Genomic DNA, 19,595 nt, shown 5'->3' with positions numbered 1-19,595 from the left:
TAGTTCCCTAAACACTGTTATAAAACATCAATCTTGGTCAAATCGACACATGAATTTTTTTTTTCATAAGTTCAATTTCTTATATAAAATAATCAGTATGCTGATGACCAATCAGTTTAATTTAAATATGATTGGCTACCAAATATATTTTGATATCTAAGAACAAACTCCTCCTATATTTTACTCAAGACTGATGTGTTTTAACAGGTTTTTCAACCTCATATTCACTCTTTTCCCTCTGTTTAAGCAGTACTGATTTTACTTTTTAAAAACAAAAACAGAAAAAAAAACACTGTCTGTTGTCTAGGTATTCTACAGAATCCAAAAGTTGTCCAAGTGTGATAGGAATGCTCAACTGAAACCAATGAAGGATTTCTATCTGCCCTAGGATATAATGGAAAGTTCTATTAAAACTAGTAGACCATTTCAAAACACCTGATAACTCTGTATTTGACAAAAAGCCCCCACTGCATGTACTGACACATTCCTATCAAATAGTTAGGATTTACTAATTTATGAGGCAGCTCCATTCATACTAGTCACTACAAATAAGGATAAGAACAAGGATTGTGGTTTTCTTGGCAAGTTATTTTTGATAAACTCTGGTACCAGTAGCTTATGCTACTTGTTCCAACTTCAGTTTTTTCTAAGTAATAAAGAATTAATACATCTACTTTACTAATTACTTAGGGCAGAGATTGGCAAACTTTTCCTGTAAAGAGCCAGATAGTAAATATTGCAGGCTTTCCTACAATATTTGACTTCTGTCACAACTACTCTTTGCTCCTGTAGCACAAAAGCAGCCACAGACAGTAGGTGTATGAGTGGTTCTGGCTGTGTTCTACTAAAACGTTATTTACAAAAACTGGTAGCAGGCCAGATTTGGTCCACTGCTCATAGTCTGCCAACTCCTTAGGATAAAGCTATATAATCTTTCTTTCTTCAAAAACTAGACTTAAAAGACATGTCCTTCTCTCAAAAAAAAAATGTATTTGGACTTAAAAAAAAAAGTACATTGTCTCATAAATTTACATATTGCACAACTGGTTCCACACATTTAATTTTTGAGGAGGGCAACACATTACTTTTTAAGTGAAATCCTTATTTATAAAAATATAAGGCAAATACTTAATAACAATGCAACATTTCAACAAGAATATGAAAATACCTCCCTTCAGCTGAGACTTAAGTTCATGTCCATATTAAGAGACTGAATATTGACAGTTTCCTCTCTCAAATTTCTATTCTTCCTGTACAAGTGAAATAATGTAATATTATATGAAATATTCTGTCTACCTGTACCTTTTATCTTTAATTTGAGATACTAATATTTATAAGATTATAAAATGCTAATGGTATGATATATATATTTGAGATTAAAAATTCATAAGATATAAAGATTTTATCTTTATCGAAGTAACACTCTCACAGGCTATATAAGGTAATCTAAAACAGAGTAAAGGGCATCAACTTTTTCCAAAGGTGACACAAGATCAGAAATTCATGTGTGCAAGTAACATGAATGTATTTAACTGACAACACTAATTTAAGTGAGTCCAGTCTTGACATATGATAGCAAGAGCATTAAGTATTTACTGGGCATTCAGCATATGCCAAGCAGTATTCTAAGCACTTTGTGTGTATTAACTTATTAATCCTCCTAACAATACTATGAAGTAGGTATAATATTGACACCATTTTATAGATAAGCAAACTGAGACATGAGCAGTTAAGAAATGTGCCCAAGGTTATAGCTAATCTGTGGCAGAGCCAGGACTAATATCAGCTCAGGAGAATTGGTCTTCAAGAGCCCATGCTCGTAAGCACCAGCCATACAGCTTCTCAAGCAGACATAAATCTAACTGAATATAAAAGGTACATGGTAGTGTTTTTGTAACTATTTTCTTTTTCTCAGTAATCTCTCACAATAATTCAGTTTTGTGATGAAATTCTAATTAATTATAATTAACAAATTAATTCTAATATAAATGTTTATTCAAAATCATTTAATTCACACATCTCAGTTTCAAACACAAAGTGATTCAAGCTTTTGGGCCCATTCCTTGGCAGCATTTTCACATGCTAACTTCCTGTTGACCTAGTAGTTCATATACACTGGGTACTTAGGCAAAAAAAAAAAAAAATTGGGGGTACAGGGATACTGCAGGGAATACCAGGCAGGCCATAACAGCAAAAAGCAAGTTGAAAATAACAAAAACATTCAGTCAAACATGAGCCTATTTTTCAACTTTTAAAGTACACATCTTAGATATATAGAGATCTATAATCATATTTTACATATACTTTTGCTTAAAGCATTACGAATAACGATAAACAATTTAATTTACACATGAAATGAAAGCTACTGTGATAAGGTAAACCATTTTAAAAGACCACCAACAGTCCAATTCAATTTTATTTTCCATGAAAACATGTCAAGGCAAGAATAATAAAAAAAAAAAAAAATCAAGCAGTTGGCCAATATAATGGCCCAGATAAGTTTCATAACACCAATTCAAAACAAATATTAATCCATAATTAAAAGTATAAGAAAGTTACAAGATACATAAAAAGAAGGCATCATTTCATTAAAAAAAGCATCCATTTCTTGATGTGTCATACTAGTTATCAGCATGATTAAACCAACAAGGCTTGTAATCGCTTTTTATAAGCAAATACAGTCCATACTACCTATTATTATAGAATGCCATATAATGTAGGGAAAAGGGCTTTGCAAGCTGAAAAGTCCTTACAAACATAAGATTATCACTAAAAATACTATTTTTAAAAAAGTAGAAGAATATTAAGTAAACTAAATCAAAAAGTTTCAAAGGCCAAAAAAATAGAGCCTCATTTACTCACACCAAATCACTCAAATTTACCGTAAGCTGAACAATATCACTGAATGAAAAATTCAAATATGTCAGATATGACCTACTTCAAGTGTGGTTCATGGATTAATGCCAATCCACAAACTCTGTTACTGTCACATGATTGGATATGTACAGAAACTTCTGGAGCAATCTCACACTGCCACAGAGTTTTATAGTTTATAAGATTTAACTAGTTGATTGTTTGAGAATCACTGAGTTAGGCCACAGTTCTCAGAATCCCTTTCAGGTAGATGTCAGATTAAAGTTCTTAGAAACCAGGATATGATGTCTCTTCCTCAGGGAACTGACTCTATGGCTCTCTGCTGTTCTTCCCACTCCAGCTAGGGAAACCCAAATTTGACAGCTACTCTGCTATGACCATGAAGACAATGACAATACCCTAGAGTACTGCTCCTCAAACCTTAACGTGCAAAAGAATCACTTTAATGTGCAATAGGATTCTTTAATAAGAATCTTACTAAAATTAAGATGCTGGTGAGGTTTGAGATTTTACACTTTTAAAAAGCTACCTGGTGATGTCAATGCTGCTGGTCTGTGGACCACACTTGGAGTAGCAAGGGGTGAGTGGACATCAAAGCAATAATATGAAAGGAACCTGGGTCCTTAAATGACAGCACAAAGCAGAACTGTCTAACTATTCTGGGTTGTTTTGTGACCAAAAAAAAAAAGAAAAACCAAAAAAAACCTATGTTCTTCAGGCCTCTCTTACATCAGCCTAGCCTTCAACCTAATTAAGGCAGGGCATTTTTTTTAAGCATTAGAAAAATGTAGCTCAGGCCAGTTTTGTATTTAATCTGCTTTTGCATTTTGCTTAAAATAATATCAAAATAAATGCTTATTCACATAAGTAGAAACTGGTAAAAATGTCAAGGCTCTGTTGCACTTTCAAGATAATCAAACTTCAGTAGGCACACCATAATTTCTGTCATGTATTATTTAAGTATTAAGTCCATTCTCATTACCCTGTAACTGTAAAAGTATATACCACTACACTGCACTCTTTTCTTCATGAATTTTTAATTCAACTTGCTAAACTCTCAATTTGTTAAGAAACTACATCTAATTATATGAGACTGTCTTTTAATTGTGAACTATCACAGCTAAGTAAGTCTTTATAACTAGTAGAAAATTTAATGAGTACTATGGCAGGTGTCTATGTTGCAAAGAGCAGCTAGATATGTTTATTAACAAAGTTAAATATTTTGGGTGGCCATTTTGCACTAACAACAATGTAAACACAGGCACAAAAATGGTCACTGAAATTTCATGATATTGTACAGCCATTATGTTTTTAATATATGCACATAAATACTTTCATTATGTATCAACTTTACCAGGGAAACATCTAATTAATATGTTTATAAAGACTTTTGATGAATGAGTAATTAAACAGAGAAAAAACATAAAACCAAAGCAAAAAATCCACAACCAGAAAAGGCAGTCAAAAAATTTATCAGCAGCAACCAAAATAAGGGAAAAGGTACATCCAGCTGTTGTACAACTTCAAAATGTAGCAACCAAAGAAGATTCTCATGTAGCCTGAGAACTAACCCTACCCTATCCATCCCCAAGAAGCAAAACTGAGGAAAGAAGTCAAATCAAAACAATCCTGAGAAATCTCATTATTACTCAAATTAGAACATACTAAGGGAATCAGCAGGCAGCCTAGAGAAAAGATCGTGACCAATTCCTAGGAGTAGAGGCCCCTGAATATCAACTTGCGCTCTCAGCACAGACACAAAGGGTTGCCAGTACTTGCCATTCTGAGTACAGTGAACTGAGCAAGGATACTGAGGAGCCCATTTTACATGCTTTATGTCCTAACAGTAACACATACACGTCCTTTTTGGTGCTCATAATTGCAAGATAACAAAAGAGTAAACTCTGTTTAGCAGAGTCCTCAGGTAAAACCCCAGTGGACTTGCACTCTATGACAACTTAGACTGCAAGATACCTAGATTCCTACCTCTTTGCCTCATTAAAGGCCCTAGCATGAAATATAATCTCATCATCTTAACTCCTTTCTAACTGAATGTACAAGATCATTTTCATGCTACTGATAAAGGCATACCCGAGACTAGGAAGAAAAAGAGGTTTAACAGGACTTACAGTTCCACATGGCTGGGGAGGCCTCAGAATCATGGCGGGAGGTGAAAGGCACTTCTTTCATGGCGATGGCAAGAGAAAAATGAGGAAGAAGCAAAAGCAGAAACCCTTGATAAACCCATCAGATCTTGTGAGACTTATTCACTACCATGAGACTAGCACAGGAAAGACCGGCCCCCATGATTCAATTACCTCCCCCTGGGTCCCTCCCACAACACGTGGGAATTCTGGGAGATACAATTCAAGTAGAGGTTTGGGTGGAGACACAGCCAAACCATATCATTCCAACCCTGGCCCCTCCAAATCTCATGTCCTCACATTTCAAAACTAATCATGCCTTCCCAACAGTCCACCAAAGTTTTAACTCATTTCAGCATTAACCCAAAGTCCACAGTCCAAAGTCTCATCTGAGACAAGGCAAGTCCCTTCCACCTATGAGCCTGTACAATCAAAAGCAAGCTAGTTACTTCCTAGAGACAATGAGGGTACAGGTATTGGGTAAATACAGTTGTTCCAAATAGGTTGGCCAAAACAAAGGGGTTACAGGGCCCATGCAAGTCTGAAATCCAGTGGGACAGTCAAATTTTAAAGCTCCAAAATCGTCTCTTTTGACTCCAGGTCTCACATCCAGGTCACACTGATGCAAGAGGTGGGTTCCCATGGTCTTGGACAGCTCTGCCCTTGTGGCTTTGCAGGGTACAGCCTCCCTCCCAGCTGCTTTCACGGGCTGGCATTGAATGTCTGCAGCTTTTCCAGGTGCACAGTGCAAGCTGTCAGTGGATCTACCATTCTGAAGTCTGGAGGAGGGTGGCCTTCTTCTCACAGCTCTACTAGGCAGTGCCCCAGTAGGGACTCTGTGTGGGGGCTCCAACCCCACATTTCCCTTCTGCACTGCCCTAACAGAGGTTCCCCATGAGGGCTCTATCCCAGCAGCAAACTTTTGCCTGGGCATCCAGGCATTTCCATACATCCTCTGAAATCTACGTGGAGATTCTCAGACCTCAGTTCTTGACTTTGTGTCCCCACAGGCTCAACACCACATGGAAGCTGCCAAGGCTTGGGGCTTCCACCCTCTGAAGCCACAGCCCAAGCTGTATGTTGGCCCCTTTCAGCCAAGGCTGGAGTGGCTGGGACACAGGGCACCAAATCCCTAGGCTGCACACAGCACAGGGACCCTGGGCCCAGCCCAGGAAACCACTTTTTCCTCCTGGACCTCCAGGCCTGTGATGAGAGGGGCTACTGTGAAGATCTCTGACATGGCCTGGAGAGACATTTTCTCCATGGTCTTGGGGTTTAACATTAGGATCCCTGCTACTTATGCAAATTTCTGCAGCTGGCTTGAATTTCTCCCTAGAAAATGGGTTTTTCTTCTCTATCACATAGTCATGCTGCAAATTTTCCAAACTTTTGTGCTCTGTTTCCCTTTTAAAACAGAATGCTTTTAACAGCACCCAAGTCACCTTTTGAATGCTCTGCTGCTTAGAAATTTCTTCTGCTAGATACCTTAAATCATCTCTCTCAAGTGCAAAGTTCCACAAATCTCTAGGGCAGGGGCAAAATGCTGTCAGTCTCCTTGCTAAAACATAACAAGAGTCACCCAGTTCCCAACAAGTTCTTCATCTCCACCTGAGACCACCTCAGCCTGAATCTTATTGTCCATATCACTATCAGCATTTTGGGCAAAGCTATTCAACAAGTCTCCAGGAAGTTCCAAACTTTCCCACATTTTCCTGTCTTCTTCTGAGTGCTCCAAACTGTTCCAACCTCTGCCTGTTACCCAGTTCCAAAGCTGCTTCCATATTTTTGGGTATATTTTCAGCAATGCCCCACTCTACTGGTACTAATTTACTATATTAGTTCTTTTTCATGCTGCTGATAAAGACATACCTGGGACTGGGAAGAAAAAGACGTTTAATTGGACTTACAGTTCCACATGGCTGGGGAGGCCTCAGAATCATGGCAGGAGGTGAAAGGCACTTTTTACATGGCATTGGCAAGAGAAAATGAGGAAGAAGCAAAAGTGGAAACCCCTGATAAACCCATCAGACCTCCTGAGACTTATTTGGACTTACAGTTCCACATGGATGGGGAGGCCTCAGAATCATGGTGGGAAGTGAAAGGCACTTCTTACATGGCAGCAGCAAGAGAAAATGAGGAAGAAACAAAAGCGGAAACCCCTGAAAAACCCATCAGATCTCACGAGACTTATTCACTATCAGAAGAATAGCATGGGAAAGACCAGCCCCCATGATTCAATTACCTCCCACTGGGTCCCTCCCACAACACATGGGAATTCTGGGAGAAACCATTCAAGTTGAGATTTGGGTGGGGACACAGCCACACCATATCACTGAAGTACTAAGCTATAAGCAATTCTGAAATATCAAAAAGAAAAGAATTTGTTGCTATCTCATAAAACATCAAATGTGAAAGAAATAGTTCTGAAAACAGTTTCTACTAATATTACCTTGAGAGAGAACATTTCAAAGACCCTAAAGAAACAGCTGGTTGTCTCAGGCAAAGAAATGTTACCAACATATTTCAAAATTTTCTTCTAACTAGATACAAACATATACCTTTAAGTGTATTATCTTCATTATCACTAGTTATATCTCTTAACAGTTGAATTCTATAAACAAGGTAGAAAATATCAACAAATAGAGAAAGCTTTCTGTAACAGGCTATTTCCTGCATTTCTGAGGAGATCACATTTTTCATAACATTTTGTTTAAATTTCACAACATTCATTTCAGAAATAACAATTTTCTACTCTACAAAAAGCTTGAAGTTGTTTCATGTCCCTTGAGGACACAAAAGCAAAATGATGAATGATAGCAAGACCAACTAAGATTAGAGTAACACTCATTCCACAAGTATTTAAGTGTCTACTGTGCACCTTACATCCTGCTAAACGCTTGGAATACTACAAAAATATGAAAAGACTTGATCTTTCCCTTACAGAAGCTTACAAAGTCATAAGGCATCAATCAAACTATCAACGTTATGGACACCTAAACTTAACATATGTCCCTATTTCTCTCTCAAAACAAAGCTTGAACTGAGTCAATTCCAAATTCATTATAAAATACTGGCTTAATTTATTTAGCAAGTTTTTCCATCAATACTTATTGTTTCACATTAGGTATTTTACAAAATCCACGTTTATTAATTTTCAAACTCTTCATGGTCCCACTTAGAAATTTAGTAAACTAAATTTTTTTTTTCTTAACATCTTCATGTAATATCCATGACAGACTGCCTTCTGAAAAGCTGTGGCTAAATTTTATTTGTATTTTATATATTTAGAGGAATTTGGGGAAAGATTGTGGGGAATTTTTAAAAAGACTTTCAGATATCTAAATTTATAAAGAATGTTTTAAAAGGTGCTCTGAGTCTCCAATATCAGCAAGTCAATAAACTAATACTGACCATATCAAATAGTCTTATCAAAGAACTCCAAAAGTTATGTCCATTTTCTGTTCTTAGAAAACTCAATGACTTTATAATGCATTCTAAAGCTTTTTCCCCTAACTAGCAGCTCCTTAAAGGCTAATTCTCTAAAAATGCTAAAATTTCTCAGTACTTGAACCTAGCCTCTTACTCAAAGCTTGGTTCTTACATCAGTACTGTCCAACAAATATAATGTCCACATATTTAATTTTAAATTGTCTTGTAGCCATATTTTAAAAAGTAAAAACAGGTGAAATTAATTTAATAATTATTTTAACAAAATATATTTTAAAGTATGATCAATATAAAAATTACCGAGATCCTTACACTCATTTTTAGTACTGTCTTCCAAATTTAGTGTGTATTTTACATTTATAGCACACGTGAATTTAGACTAGACATATTTCAAGTGATCAGTAGCCATATTTGTCTAACGTCCACCATACCGGACAGCTGCAGCCTTAGATGATGTTATCCATGCACCATTTCAATCACCACCTATACTGGAATGACTCCAAATTTATCTCTAGCCCAGTCTTCTCTTCTGAGTGCAAGACTGGTATTTCTTAATGCCTGACATCTTATTTTAGATGACTTAAAGGGAACTCACACTCAAGTAATGACCAACTTAACTCATGACCCAACCCCAAAAAATGCGACCATCTTCTAAGAGTCCCTATCTAAGTGAATTGTAATTGATTTGAGGATACAAGCCCAAAACCTAGAAATCAAGCCTTTGACAACTCCTGTGTCACATTCATGTCCAATCCGTCAAGAAGTCCTGTCCATTTACCTTCCAAATATCTGTCAAGTCGATCTGCTGCTCTCTATCTCAACCATCACCATCTATTTCATAGTCCTGCCCAGCTCCATTTTCTTCAGTCCAAGGATACTTCAAAACCATGATGTTATCCCCACCATAACCCTCACATCATGATTAAAACTATTCAACTGATTCCTATTGCCTTCAAAATAAAAATAAATCCTAACATGGCCAACAAGGTCCAAGCTATGTGACCTGTCCCGAAGTAGCTCCTAATTCCATCTCACTACACTGTCCCTCTGTCTTGCCCTCTAGCCACCCAGGTCCTTCAGATGTTTGTATTCACCATGCTCCCTAGTGCCCCATGACTTCTGCAGATGCTCTGCTCCCCTTACTTAGTTAGTTACCACTCATTGTCCAGATCTCAGGGTAGCATTCTCTGACCACCATGAAAAGACTAATTCCCCTTCAGTAATTCTGCTATTCTCTGACCACCATGAAAAGGCTAATTCCCCCTTAGTATGTGCATTTGGAATGATGTCTCTTCTCCTGTCTAGTATTTTTTACAGACGCAGCATGTTTGAAAATGTAATTAATGGTTTTTTTTTCTATAAGACTATATCTGACTATACTAAGAAAGTGTCTGCCACAATATGGTGTTTAAGAATTATTTGTTGAGGCTGGACACTGTGGCTCACATCTGTAATCCCAGGACTCTGGGAGGCCAGGACAGGTAGATCACTTGAGGTCAGGAGTTCAAGACCAGCCTGGCCAACATGGTGAAACCCTGTCTCTAATAGTCCTTTTTCATGCTGCTGATAAAGACATTCTTGAGACTGGGCAATTTACAAAAGAAAGACATTTATTGGACCTAACAGTTTCACATGGCTGGGGAGGCCTCACAATCATGGCAGATGGCCAAGAGGGGCAAGTCACATCTTATGTGAATGGCAGCAGGCAAAAAGAGAGCTTGTGCAGGGCAACTCCCGTTTTTAAAACCATCAGATCTTGTAAGACCCATTCACTATCACGAGAACAGCATGGGAAAGACCCGTCCCCATAGTTCAATCATCTCCCACCAGGTCCTTCCCACAGCACGTAGGAATTATGGGAGCTACAAGATAAGATCTGGGTGGGGACGCAGAACCAAACCATATCAACTAAGAATACAAAAATTAGCTGGGTGTGGTGGTGGGCACCTGTAATCCCAGCTACTCAGGAGGCTGAGGCAGGATAATCTCTTGAACCTGGGAGGTGGAGGTTACAGTGAGCCAAGATCATGCCACTGCACTCCAGCCTGGGCAACAGAGTGAGACTCTATCTCAAAAAGCAAACAAACCAACAACAACAACAAAAACGAATTATTTGTTGAATGAGTGCATTGACAAATGTGCCTTGTTTTTTCCTTAGCCACATATCAGAAGACACAATATTTAAAGAAAACATATACAGTGCCTTGTTTTTTCCTTAGCCAAAGAGCACAAGACATGATATTTAAAGAAGACATATACAAAAACCTTGCTTATACATCATCAGTACTGGAAAGGCTTCCAACCTTCCCAAGTCTGGGTTAATTGCTCTCAGACGTGTTTCAACAAAACCTTGCAAGTAAAATAACAGTGTATATCATGTTTAAATTCTGCCTGTCTTGTACATCATAGCTCAGCAACACAGTGCTTTGTATACAGGAGGTATAAATATTTACTAAATGTATTTCAGTGCACATATTATTGCATAGAGTTACATATTTCTCTGTATATGCCTTACTTATTATTGAAAAGATATTATAATTCAAGAGCACTATACTGCTATTTGTCTCTACTTTTAAGGCCATAAAATTGCACTACATGTGAGAAGTACATACACACACTCACACCCATCCAATAGAGATGTGAAACCCATCGGGGTTCCAGTGCTATGGTACATACAGGCTCTCTGTCTAGCCCTAGAGCACCATGCAGTTCTTTCCTCCTTTTGTCCATCACCAACCTGTTTCTTTTCTGCTATCAGTGTCTTTGATTTCACACCCTTCTTAATACTTTACATTATTACCATATATTTTTGCCCCATCTTGTTTGCTTTTCTTTGTTGTGCTATGACTTCACAAGTGTTTCTCAAATTTTTACATGAAAATTTCTGGGCATTCAGTATTCTTCTTCCAAAATTTATCTGGCAATACTGTTCTTCAGCTACTTCTATATCCTACACCTTTCAGAAAGAATCAATTTCTAGACTGATGGCACTTAACTGAAACATGGTAAGTCAAAACGCCAATATTCTTTTGTCAAAAGGAGAAAATATAAGCCAAAAAAGTTGATATCGTCATATTTTTATGGTTCTTAAAATGTTACTATGCAATTTTAGTTGATTTAGCAAATGTTGCTGTATGAAAGGAGAAAATTATTTTCAACCTGCTGAGGTAGCAAGTTTCTTTTTATACCCCCTTTATGCTTAAAGCAGTCAAGTCTACAGGCAGTTGAAACTAGATTTATAGGTTAGTCACCAAAAAAAAAAATCACTGCAAACAGCACCTTGAAACCTGAACACTTGCACAGTTTAACAGAACATCCACTCATTTTTCACAGTTTACAGTATCAGTAGAAGCTGTAAAGCAATATGTAACATATTTTGAGACAGAAAGTCAACAAGGCTTATTACCTTTGAACATCTTAATTTCACAAACAATATAAGCCAAAGAGATAGTTACAAATGTTCATTAAAGAAATAGAAAATATTTCAAAATAGAAGGATGTCTCCAATAAGCTCCACTAAAATCTGATTAAAAAGCAATTGGCTAGCCAGGCATGGTGGCGCATGCCTGTAATCCTACCTACTTGGGAGGCTGAGGCAGGAGAATCGCTTGAACCTGGGAGGTGGAGGTTGTGATGAACCAAGATCGCGCCATTGCACTCTAGCCTGGGCAACAAGAGTGAAACTCCGTCTCAAAAAAAAAAGCAATTGGTTTCCTCTAACGTTCTTCAGCATCTAAAAAAGTGTTTTAATGATTTGAATCCTTTCCAAAAGAGTATACCAAGCTATTTACATCTGCCTGTCTTGTACATGTGACTTACTTTAAAGGCCATGAAGTATGGTAATTAAAGGTATATCATAATTCTAGATTTTAAAATCCCTGCACTTAATATTAAACCTTCTAAAGAACTACCAATATTCTCTACAAATATTTACCTATTTCTAAGAGATGTACTGGAATGGTGAGGGAGCAAAACTTCTAATACCCTCTTATTATATGCTTAAACTCATATTTTATGTCTATTACCACTAGTATAAGAAGGTATAATTACATTGCTGCTACTGCAGAGGTTGTACTGATGCTGCTACACAATGTTTCTCATCTGAAGAGTGAGATCATTCACCAGCAATCTCCTGGAAAAAAGGTGTGTCTCTAAGAAAACTAGAACCAAACAAACAAAGGCACAGCAGTGGCTGCAGGCTGGGCATCTGAATTTCTTAGTCATGATCATTAACGTGTTTGAGAAGAAGCCTCTATGTAATGGAATGTGAAGAGAAGCCCTTCATCTGTGGACAGGTCAAAAACTAGGAATTAGAAATTCCAGCAAAATATCCTGAAGTTGTTCCACATCTTTGTAGTAGCTATCTTCAAAGTAATGTGGAATAGAGTGGGCCCTTGAATACAAGAGTGCAATAATCACTTTATAACCTATACTGTCATTATGCTTCTTTTTTTTTCTATTTATCCCATGGTTGTTTTCCAGTTCTACATTTTGATAAAGACCTTAATAAGCTGTAGCCTTTCTTAGTTGTTCAAAGGTGAAATGAAGGGAAAGGAGTTATGTATGCACTTGGGCCAGAGGATGTCAGCATGCTGATAGCACCAATAATCAAATGGAGATAACCCCAAAGGGGAAAGTGAAATTCAAGAGGTAAGAAGGAGACCTTTGTTTATCCTCTCCATCCCATCTCTGCCCCCAAAACAAACAAACAAAACAAAACCTGGAGTACTCCATGGCTAACCCCTGGGTGTTAGAAAACTGGGCTTCTTAAGACTACATGTTTTTTCAGAACAAAATGGAAATGCTATTTCATATGCTACCTTAAATGATCTTCAACTCAAACTACTGGGTAAAAGAAGCAAACACACACAATATAGTGTCCCACTTTTTCAGATATAGTCATCCCTCAGTATCCATAAGGGACTGGTCCCAGGGCCCCTACAGATAACAAAGTCTACCGATGCTCAAGTCCCTGACACAAAATAGTGTAGTGTAGTATTTGCATATAGCCTACACACATCCTCCTGTATACCTGAAATCATCTCTGGACTACTTAAAATACCTAATACAGTGTAAATGCTATGTAAACAGTTATATTTTATTTTTTATTCGTATTATTTTTGTTGTTGTATTGTTATTTTGATTTTATTTTTTAATTTTTCCAAAGATTTTAGATCTGTGACTGGTTGAATCCAAGGATGCAGAACCCACAGATATAGACGGGCAACTGTATTCTTAAACCTCAAAAAATACAGAATTTACCAGATTTTCAGATAAGCCTAGTATGCAATTAGTTGATTCACTGCAAGGCAAAGATGTATTTGATTCTAATAGGATCACCCCTCAGAATAAACCCTTTATCTTTCCTGGACTAGGAAAGTAAATTTACACACCACAAAATGCTTCAACCCAATTTTCAATTTTTAAATGTGCCACTTTTGATCAATAATTTAAATTAGATGCGGTCACTTCTGTTAATTTTTGGTGGAAATGAGTACTGAATCTTTATTCTAGACATCTGGGCTCTATTCTTGGTTCTGCCATTTATAACTGAGCAAATTATTGAAACTCTCTGTGGTTCAGTTTCTTCATATGCACAAAGAGAGAGTTAAGCTATGCAACACTAATTCCATAGAAGACACTTTTTTTTTTTTTTTTTTTTGAGACAGAGTCTTACTCTGTCGCCCAGGATGGAGTGCAATGGTGTGATCTTGACTCACTGCAACCACCGCCTCCTGGGTTCAAGCGATTCTCCTGCCTCAGCCTCACCAAGTAGCTGGGATTACAGGAGCCTGCCACCACGCCCCGCTAATTTTTTTGTATTTTTAGTACAGACAGGGTTTCACCATTTTTGCCAGGCTGGTCTCCAACTCCTGACCACCCGCCTTAGCCTCCCAAAGTGCTGGGATTACAGGCATGAGCCACCACCGCACCCAGCCAGAAGATACCTTTTCAAAAACAAAAACACAACTGATTAGGTACCCCGTGACAGGTTTCTGTTAAAAACAAACAAAGGATGGAGATGGAAGAGAAAAATTCAAAATGTCCAGAGATCAACCTTTTGAATCTTTCTCCTGTGAGTAGAATTTTATATTTCCACTCACAGTGATCAGGGATATCATCCTAAAGGAGAATGAATCTCTGAAGAGAGAAAACAAAAATGCAGAGTAAAATTGTTATCTAGGTAAATTCAGAGTCAAATTTCTTCTCCCCATGAAGTTATTCCATGCATATAATTAAGCCTTACAAGGTACCATTTAGTGCATTATTTAAACATAATCACTACTCTGTAGAAAGCCCTGGAACATTTAAGTTCAAATCAGCAAAATCTAATAGTATGTGTGCTACTGGCCATTGAAGAGCAAAAATTATTGTAAGTCCACCAGGTAGCTACTTTTGAAGTTATATTTTAAAGTATTGATTTGTATAGGGGTTCTAATGAAGATTAAAACCTTAAGAAGGAAAAAAACTGCACTTAAAAATAATGTAAATTTGAACAGATTGGTCTACATAGATCTTCTGTACACCCCTGAAGATCACATTTTCAGAATTGTAAACTTTTCAGCACTAAATATTTCCCTAATCTATTTTAGGTGAAGCCTATAGAACAGATTTAACAATCGTGTTTGCATATTTTAGCATCTACTTCTTTTTAGCTTCTACAAGTAACTAAGTACATAGATTTCAATACTAAGAAAAATGGTTTGTCAGTGACAGTAACAGAGAACCCCAAGTGTAAGAGCAAACTCAGGATGTAAGAACTAAAATGAGTTGGTGAAAGCCCTTCAGTCAGAAATTTTCCTTCCAGTGCTCTTTTCTGCCTTTAAACCTTTGTGATTCTAAATTTTAACATAGTAAGTCCCCAATTAAAGACCTAGCCACCTGAAAGCCTAGGAGATCCTCATGCCTAGTCTGTTCAAGACCCAGCAGGAATTACATGAAACTCACAATTCCTAGAAAGATAGTCTTATTAGCCCTGCAGATTACTACTGCCTTTATGAGTCACTGCCATACAGAAGCAGCACAGACAGGTGGGAGAAACATAAACAGTTAAGTTGCAATACAAAGTAGCAAATGCTACAATATAACATTGCTGAAGATTTATAACAATATAATAAAGCAGGGTGGGACTCTACCTAAGCTTCTGCAGAGGCCCTGCCCAGAGAATTCTGACTGGCAGGGGGCATTCCAAGGTCAACTGTATTAGACTTTACAGAGAACCTACAGTCTGGTGCACTTCTTGACAACCCAGATAAGGAGAAAAATAAGACTCAGTTCCCTGCCCTGGAAGAGCATAAGAGGCCAGAGAAAACAAAGTCAACATGTGTTCGGGACCTAAATAATGAGACTAATCTTTCCAAAGGAGGCGGGGTCATGTTGGAAAGCAGTAAAATACTGAGTTTGTAAATGAAAATATTACTAGTGTGAAGGATCAACGCTCAATCTAATGAGAAATGGGGAGAAAGGCAAATGAAAAGAGTGATCCAAGATTATTCAGGACACCCTTGTGGGTAAAAAAACTAAAAGAAGAGATTCCTATTGAACAAAAACAAAACTGAAGACAGTGAGTTTTTAACTCTACAATCTTTTACGCCAATGCTGTTCTGCGAAAAAACTATAAGAACAATAACGCATAAGAGTTAAAGGAACCAGGCCCAGAGCCAGGCCCTCTGTGCTCAACATTTAACTCCACCACTTTCTAGCTACGTCATTTTGGGAAAGTTACTTAACAGCTCTTTGCCTCAGTCTCCTCACCTGTAAAATGGGGTGTATAATAACACAAATGCCTTTAAAACCAGGAGGGGCTTCTTCAAAGCACAGTTGTGATTATATCCGTCTACTGATCAAAAACTTTATTCACAAAATCAAATCCACATCTTTCAAGAACCATATAGATCTTGTGTAGGTTCTGCAAAACAATAAGCGCTTCCCTGTCTCATCTCCAGCAGCTCTGTGCTAGAAAGCCTTTTCCTTACCATCTTTCCAAGTCCACTTTAGGAAATTAACTCTCCCTCCCATTCCACAGTGCACTCATCTGTTTCTCTGTACGTACGGTTTATCACTATTCCCCCTGGTTTTGTTTGGTCTTTTAATGCCTCACTCTTTCTTCTAAAGCAGTAACTGCAGAGAGCCGAGGCAAATCTTTTTCATCCCCGTTCCTACCCTTCGTCCCAGAATGTGCCTGTTCAAGCCTGGGAAAAGCGTTACTGAATTAAACGGGATGATTACAACCGTAATGGCCGCAATTCCAGAAACTGCCTAATTTCGCATAATTTTGTATTGCTTTCAAATCCTGAAAATCTTGACACGAAAGGCCTCTTAAAATCAGAACACCATCCTTTCAAGAAAAGTTCTACCAAGCACCCCCACGAGTTGACAATGCGGTCATTCTTAGCTCCAGAAGTTGTGTGTGTGCCGCGGAGGGAAGCTTCACACTGGTCCACACTGTACTTTGAAATAAGGGGCAAGAATAGGCGGCTCCGGCCGCAGCGCGGGCTGTGCTCTGCTCTGCCCTCAACTTCCTATGGGCCCGCAGGCTCCGGCCGCCTTCGTCCCTCTCCGCCGCACTTCGTTCCCAGCCCCAGCCCTCGCCTCCCCTGATCCCGCCGCAGAAACACCCCCTCCCCGGAGCAGCGGCGCGGACGGCGCTGCAGGTCCTCCCCGGCGCTCCGCTCGGCCGGGGTCTGGGCCGCCACCCGCCCGGCTCGCGGCCCCCGGCCTCTCCCCAGGCCCGCCGCCTGCCGCCCGGGGCCCAGGCCGCCGCCGCCGCCGCCTCGAGGGGACCTAGGGGGACTCGCAGGGCTCCGCGTGGCGCCGGGGGCGGAGCCGGCCCGGAGGGCCCGGGGAGAGGCCGGGGGCGGACGGCAGCCTCCGCCTACCCCGACACGCACCCCGCCGCCCCCAACCCAACCTCCTTGGGGCCCCGGCCCGCGCCCGCGGCCCGGCAGCCGGCGGGACTCGCCACTTACCAACCCGCCTGGGACAACGCCGCGTCGGCCACCTGGGCCATGGTAGCTGCTTAGGCCGGGGGTGGTGGGGGTCTGGGGTGGGGGTGGTGGGGAGGCCTCCTACTTGAGACCCCCCCCCTAAAAAAAAAAAAAGAAAAGAAAAGAAAAAACTCCTCTGGTCGGCTCTGCAACTGGGCATGCTCAGTGCGGCTGGCGCTTCCGCGTGCGGGTTCCGCTCGCCGCGTTTTCTGAGCGGCCGTAGGGGCCAGCCTGGTGTGGGGCTCCCAAGCTGCGGAGCTCCGGGGCCTGATCCACCAAACACCGGCTGGCGGCTGGAGTCAGGACGGTTCAGGGACTTTGCCTCTTCCCCGAAGGCTTTTACTTGTTTTGGGGGGCACTTTTCTGAGTTGCACACCTTGGAAAGTCGCGAGGAGGTTCTTCGTAGAGCGAAAGTGTGGCGTTTGCAGCGCCCACAGGCGGCCACCTCAGAGAGGGCAGGATAAGGCCTGAGGAGACTGACGGGTTGGCTGCGAGGGAGCGCGTCCAGGACGGCGCTAAAAAGGTCACGTTGCGGGCAGCAAAACTCAGAGGTGTCCCCAGCCCATTCTGCACAAAAGTTTACTTTCTTATAAAGACTCGTTCCTCTCGCCTCGCCTTTTGGTCCGCCCGGACGCAAAGAATAAATGCAGCTCAGGCTTTTTTGAGTCTCCGCGGACAGATCGAGTTGCCCAAGTCGTACACCACAGTGAAAATGACTGGTCAGCCCAAGAAAACCTGCTCTTAGGGGACATGGGGAAATGGGGCAGTTGTGTCAGTGCTTGTTTTTCCTGTTGCCTTCTCCCTGGAACCGTCCGTGTCCCAGCGCGGCCCTGCCACCTTGGCTCTGTACTGCCAGACCCGGTAACCACAGCCGCTTCCCCACTGGTGCTCTTCGCCCGCGCAGTAGAGGGCTGGGGCGCGGGGTGGGTCCCTGAGTGGGCATGCGCGCCGCCGTCGCCGAGCGGCACGGCGGACGCTGCCGCGCGATTGGGCGTCCGTGACTCACGCTGGCCAATCAGAGAGGAACAGGCGGAAGGGTACGCGGGCCGAAGAAGGCGCTCCCTGAAAGTTTGCTCCACCTTCTTGGTCTTTCACTTCTGCGGCGTCCCGTGGGGCGGGGAAAGAGGCTTCTAAGGGGCGCTGTCCCCATCTGCCAGGTCAGGGGAAGAAGACTGTTAGAAACTTAACCCGTATCTCCGCCGCTTGCCGCTGCTGCTGCTTCTAAGGGCATCATCAAAAACAGACTTGGAGCAGAGACTGCGGAACTGGGCAGAGGCGCTCTTGGGCTTGGGGAGGAAATTGGCAGTTACGGAAGGAAGGGGATAATTGCCCTGGGTGGAGCTAAAATTCCTTAATACAGATTTTTCTCATTTCAGCAGGGGTGTTCCGTTTGGTCTTCCCAAAAGTCATAGTTATAAAATCGCGATGCTTTCGTTAGATGGAATGCTATTGAGATTTGCTCCCAAGCATATTGTTTAGATAATTTTAGATCAGAAGTAGCTCCATCCTTTTCGCTGCAATGTGCAGTATAGTATGCAGTGTTTAGGTCATACGTATGCTACAGGTATATTTCAATTTATAGTCATCGGCCATCATATCCAGGAACCAGGAATAGATATGCCATTTTAAAGGTAAATAGATGACTCAAAAATAAATTGCCAATAATTTTTATTGGCGGTTAGAATTTTCTCTTACCAATTATTTACATTTTTCTGTTAGTGTCACCTGTTAACTATGAAAATGATATGTTGTACCAATCATCAGAATTTCTCACTGGTTATAAAGTCATTTGTTCTCACATGTCGTGTGATTCAGTAAGGATTTACCACTGCATGGTCCTTACAATAATAAAATACTCCACAAAACACTAAATTCTCTTAAAGAATTGGTTTTTTACTGGAGAAATGTGGGACAACATGAGCATCCAAAAAATGGTGACAATAATTGATGAAACACATTGAATTTCTTCGGAGTGCCACCAAAAATAAAAGGTAAGGAGGACAAAACCTTTTCTTTCAGAGGAATACAAGATAGTAAATGTAGAACAAATGATAGAATTAGAAAAATCACAATTTTCCAGGTCAACCACAATTGATTCAGGAAAATTTATCAGAAGATACTAAAAGCCACAGGGTAAAAGACT

General features: G+C 40.2%; 1 protein-coding gene across 12 annotated transcripts in view; it reads right to left on the bottom strand.

Moving 5' to 3' along the window:
• Positions 1-18,762, bottom strand: part of TDRD3 (tudor domain containing 3) — a 178,414-nt gene extending 159,652 nt beyond the window's left edge. For 3 of the 12 annotated variants that reach the window (XM_054529088.2, XM_054529089.2, XM_009248675.4), the window contains exon 1: positions 17,829-17,952. Coding sequence is in view for 5 of the 12 variants with exons in the window: in XM_024231004.3 (XP_024086772.1) it covers positions 17,435-17,475 (41 nt within the window). In the remaining 7 variants the exon portion in view is untranslated. Of the gene's footprint in view, positions 1-5,003; positions 8,668-12,047; positions 12,068-17,434 lie in introns of those variants that run through there. The other 9 variants (XM_054529090.2, XM_054529091.2, XM_063714925.1 and 6 more) reach the window with 6 other exon arrangements.
• Positions 18,763-19,595: the final 833 nt, after the last annotated feature.

The sequence above is a fragment of the Pongo abelii genome, chromosome 14 (genome assembly GCF_028885655.2).
Source record: "Pongo abelii isolate AG06213 chromosome 14, NHGRI_mPonAbe1-v2.0_pri, whole genome shotgun sequence".
NCBI lineage: Eukaryota > Metazoa > Chordata > Mammalia > Primates > Hominidae > Pongo > Pongo abelii.
The sequence above is the reverse complement of the archived record's forward strand: the minus strand, read 5'-3'. Positions and strand labels throughout refer to the sequence as shown.